The sequence below is a fragment of the Pteropus alecto genome, unplaced genomic scaffold (assembly GCF_000325575.1).
Source record: "Pteropus alecto unplaced genomic scaffold, ASM32557v1 scaffold94, whole genome shotgun sequence".
Lineage (NCBI taxonomy): Eukaryota > Metazoa > Chordata > Mammalia > Chiroptera > Pteropodidae > Pteropus > Pteropus alecto.
In genome coordinates this window covers 13,773,518-13,777,608 of record NW_006437736.1, presented here as the reverse complement: position 1 = coordinate 13,777,608, position 4,091 = coordinate 13,773,518, and the positions used below count along the sequence as shown (strand labels likewise).

At 34.7% G+C, this 4,091-nt stretch overlaps 1 protein-coding gene across 1 annotated transcript in view; it reads left to right on the top strand.

Moving 5' to 3' along the window:
• The window catches only part of LOC112481874 (antigen WC1.1-like), a 21,580-nt gene that overhangs the window by 8,504 nt on the left and 8,985 nt on the right, over window positions 1–4,091 (top strand). Inside the window, 2 exon segments of the mRNA XM_025048650.1 lie at window positions 1–46; window positions 3,984–4,071. The exon segment at window positions 1–46 is cut by the window's left edge and continues 32 nt beyond it. Of these exon segments, the coding sequence (XP_024904418.1) occupies window positions 1–46; window positions 3,984–4,071 (134 nt within the window).

Below are 4,091 nucleotides of genomic sequence, written 5' to 3'. Positions count from 1 at the left end.
ATTCCTGGCTGTACTCATGGAAACAGAGCCTCTGCGATCTGCCCAGGTAAGAGCACCAAATTGAGTTTGTCACTCCATTCACATTTCTGCAAAAGCTACAGCAAATTGAGGGTCTTGTGAAAGACTGGACATGCCCTTCCATTCAGCAGAATCTAGTATAAAGGAAATAGCTTTTTGATCACCATGCACAAAATCTATCAAAAGAGTTTGGGGGAAATTGTTTATACTGATCCAGTATTAGACTTAATATTCCCATATTGTGACCTTATAATATAGCCACCCAACTCCTTTATGGTCTTATGGCCTTCTCTTTCGCAGAATAAATTAGCAGCCATAACTTTGAGGCTCTTACAGTTTTATGAGGGGAAGATCATCTAAAGACACAGGGAGAAGACAGCCACCTACAAGCCAAGGAGAGAGGCCAGGAACGTTTCCTTTGCTCATAGCCCTCTTAAGAAATCAACTCTGCCAACACACTTCTAGCCTCCAGAATTATGGGAAAATAAATTCCTGTTGTTTAAGCCACCTAGCTTATGGTACTATATCATGGAGATCCCAGCAAACTAATACAGGTGCCAAAATTATGTTGAAATAAATAGATATCTATATGTGTAAAAAATGAATTACAACTCTTGCTTCACATCATACCAAAATAATGAACTTAAAATGATTATAAACATAAATGTAATTTTTTTTAATAATTAAACTTCTAAAAGAAAATGTAGGAGAAAATTTTTATGATCTTGCGGTAGGCAAACATTTCTAAGGCACAAAAGACATTAAGCATTTAAAAAAATAAGAATTAGACTTCATCAAAATTTAAAATTTTTGCTCCTTGACAGGCAATATTAAGAAAATGAAAACATATTTAAGCGATAGGGAAAATTTTGCAACATGCGTATCTGACAAAAGACTTATAATCAGAATATGTAAAGAACTATTACAACTCAAAAATAAGACAAATGCCCACCCAGTTTAAAACTGGGCAAAAGATTTGAAGACATGTCCCAAAAGATGATATACTGACAGTCAATAAGCAAACTAAAAGATACTTAACATCATTAGTCATTCAGGAACTTTAAAGTATAAGTAGAAATACTGCTTTACTAACTAGAATGTCTAAAATTAAAAGACATACCTTTCCAAGTTTTGGCAAGAATATGGAGCAACTAGAGCTCTCATACTTTACTGGTAGTAACGTAAAAGGATATGAACATCTTGAAAAAGCAAGAATTCTTTTCATTAAACATCACTTAAATTGTTACCCAACAATTCTACTACTAGATATTTACTTGAGAGAAATAAAAACCTAGGTCCACAAAAAAAAATTTGAGCATTAATGTTCACAGCACTTTTATTAACAATAATTTAAAAAATATAAACAACTCAAATTTTTATTAACAGAAGAACAAATAAACAAATTATAGTATATTTGGACAATGGAACACTTTTCAACCATAAAAAGAACAAACAACTAATAAATGTAACTAAATAAATAAATCTCAAAAACATGCTGAAAAAAAGAAACCATACAAAAAGGAATACATATTACACGATTCCATTACTTTCTAGAAGACATAAACTACCCTGTGTGACAGAAGGCAGATCAATGTTTGTCTGTGTCTAGGATTGTGGGGCGAGGGATGGGATGTATTGGCTGCCAAGGCAAATGGTAACTTTTTGGATTGGTATCTATGCTGTATCTTGATTAAGGTAGTACATTATGTAGGTACATATATTTGTCAAAACATCTAAATGTACTCTTAATATGGGTATATTTTATTGCATAAAAAGTACACCTCAATACTGTTGATTTTATTACTTTTATTTGTTTCTACCTTAGGTCAAAAATAATTTTTTATTACATTTTCTTAATTTTTCCTTTGAAAAATTTTTGGAACTCATGTTTGCTATAGCATACAAAGAGTTTTGATAAATAGCCTACATGGTCTTGAGAATGATGTGTGTTCTGCAGTTTTCAGATACAATTTGTTAAATCATACTATTATGTATTTTAAATAACTACTGATTATTTTTGTCGGCTTGCTCTATCTACTGAGGCAGGTATTTTTATTTTGTTTTTCTGAATAACAGAAGCCTTATAAACTCTCACCAACAGCATCTATGAAGCCTAAAGAGATTCTGCCAATGGTTTCCCTAAGGCACTTTCCAAGGCCTGCTGCCTTGATCCAAAAGAAGTGGCACATAATTTGGGTTACTGTAAATAAAGATGCTATCAACATTCATGTACAAGTCCCTGTTCAGACAAATATTTTCAGTTCTCTTTAGTAGAAGTTTAGCTGAAGATAAACATTTCTCTTTCTATCTGGTGTTAGCATTTTGGGGTATATGGTAAGCATCCTGGTTACTAATGCTGCCTAACAAATTTTCGCAAAAACCCTAGCAGCTGAAAACAAATAATACATTTCATTTCGCTTATGGTTTCCTGGGTCAGGAACTTGGGAAAGACTCAATTTGGCAGTTCTATCTTGGAGTCACTTGTGTGGTTGAACATAGATGTCATCTGGGACTAAAGTTACCTGAAGGCCTTACTGAACTAGAAATGCAGATAGCTTTCTTACAAGAATAGCAGTTGGTAGCTCAGCTTGACCAAATCGCCTAAATATAGCTTCTTCAACATGATAGTCTCAACAGAGTCAGTCTTTCCTTAAAGCAGATGTCCTATGAATCATGGAGAAGCTTCAGGATTTTTCTGACCTAGTGCTGAGAATCAAGCAATGTTACCTTCGCTGCATTTATTGCTTATGAGCAACTCACGAAGGTCAGTCAAGATCGGGGGAATGAAGCATAGACCTCAATTTTCAAAGGATGTACATCAAAGAGTTTGTGGAAATGTTCAAAAACCATCAGAGATGTATTAAATATCCCACTGTGATTGTAGATTTTCTAACTTCTACTTTTAGTTCTGTCAGTTGTGGCATTATAAATCTAGGACTTATTATACATAAAGTTAGGCCTTTTCACAATCTCTTGTGCCAATTTTATATTTTTCATTCTTTGTCTTTCTGTGCTTTATTCTATATATTTCCCTCTGATCTTCCATTTTACTGTTTCTACCATGTGCTATTCTAATGTACTGTTACACTCTTTACCTCTACTGACTTTTTCAGCCTTAGAAAAAGGCTGAAAAATTTGCTTTTTGTTATAATTTCTCTGCCCAGGTATATATTTTGTCATTTAATTCTATAAACATTTTAATCGTGCTTATTCAAACTCCTTGTCAGATAACTCCATGCCAGATACCCTGTGAAAATTTTCTTAATGTTACCTTTTTCCTCTTGATTTTATATGAGATCACCTTTATATGAAAACTTTTTAAGTAACAGACACTATAAATGAAAATTTGTAGAAATCCTTCAGAAAGCATTTTATTTTGCTTCCTCCAAACACCTGATTTAGGGGCGGATCACCCTATTTAAAAGGAAGTGATTAGAAGCTGGGCATCCATCACTGTGAGGAATAGTCTATTTTTAGTTCACTCTTCTTTGTATGGTACAAGGGTTCTGGTTAACAAGGTATGTCCTCTGTGGTTGACTGTAAAATATACTTTCTATTCCCCAAACCTATGAGTCTGCAAAAATCTCTGTGAGCTTTTCAGAGTCTCAGCTATAACCTTTGAATAGACAAAGGCCTCAAGGGGCAAGTGGCTCACCATTGCCCTTTACTTCTTTCTGACAGCATGGCTCCCAAAATTCTCACTGCCTCAGTAACTTTACAACACTTTCAAAAAATATTGATAGAGAGCAGTTTTTCTAAACTCAATTTTAGTGCAACACTTGGCTTAAAACAAAATACTGGCATTATTAGAAGTGGAAATCTACACAAAGGTGAACTACAAAATTATAACATTAATGCTATGTTATAGCTTTCGTCTCAGACCCCATCACTAGGTTATTATTTAGTTTAATTCATTATCTCGTTCTTCGACTTTATTAACCCTCTGACCGCAGCTGTTTCTGTAGGAAACCAGACCCAGGTGCTGCCCCATCGCAATGACTCTGCGTCTGAACCAGCAGGCTCTGCAGCCTCAGAGAGGAGCGCTGCCAACTGCTTCCCCCTATCTCCCCCCC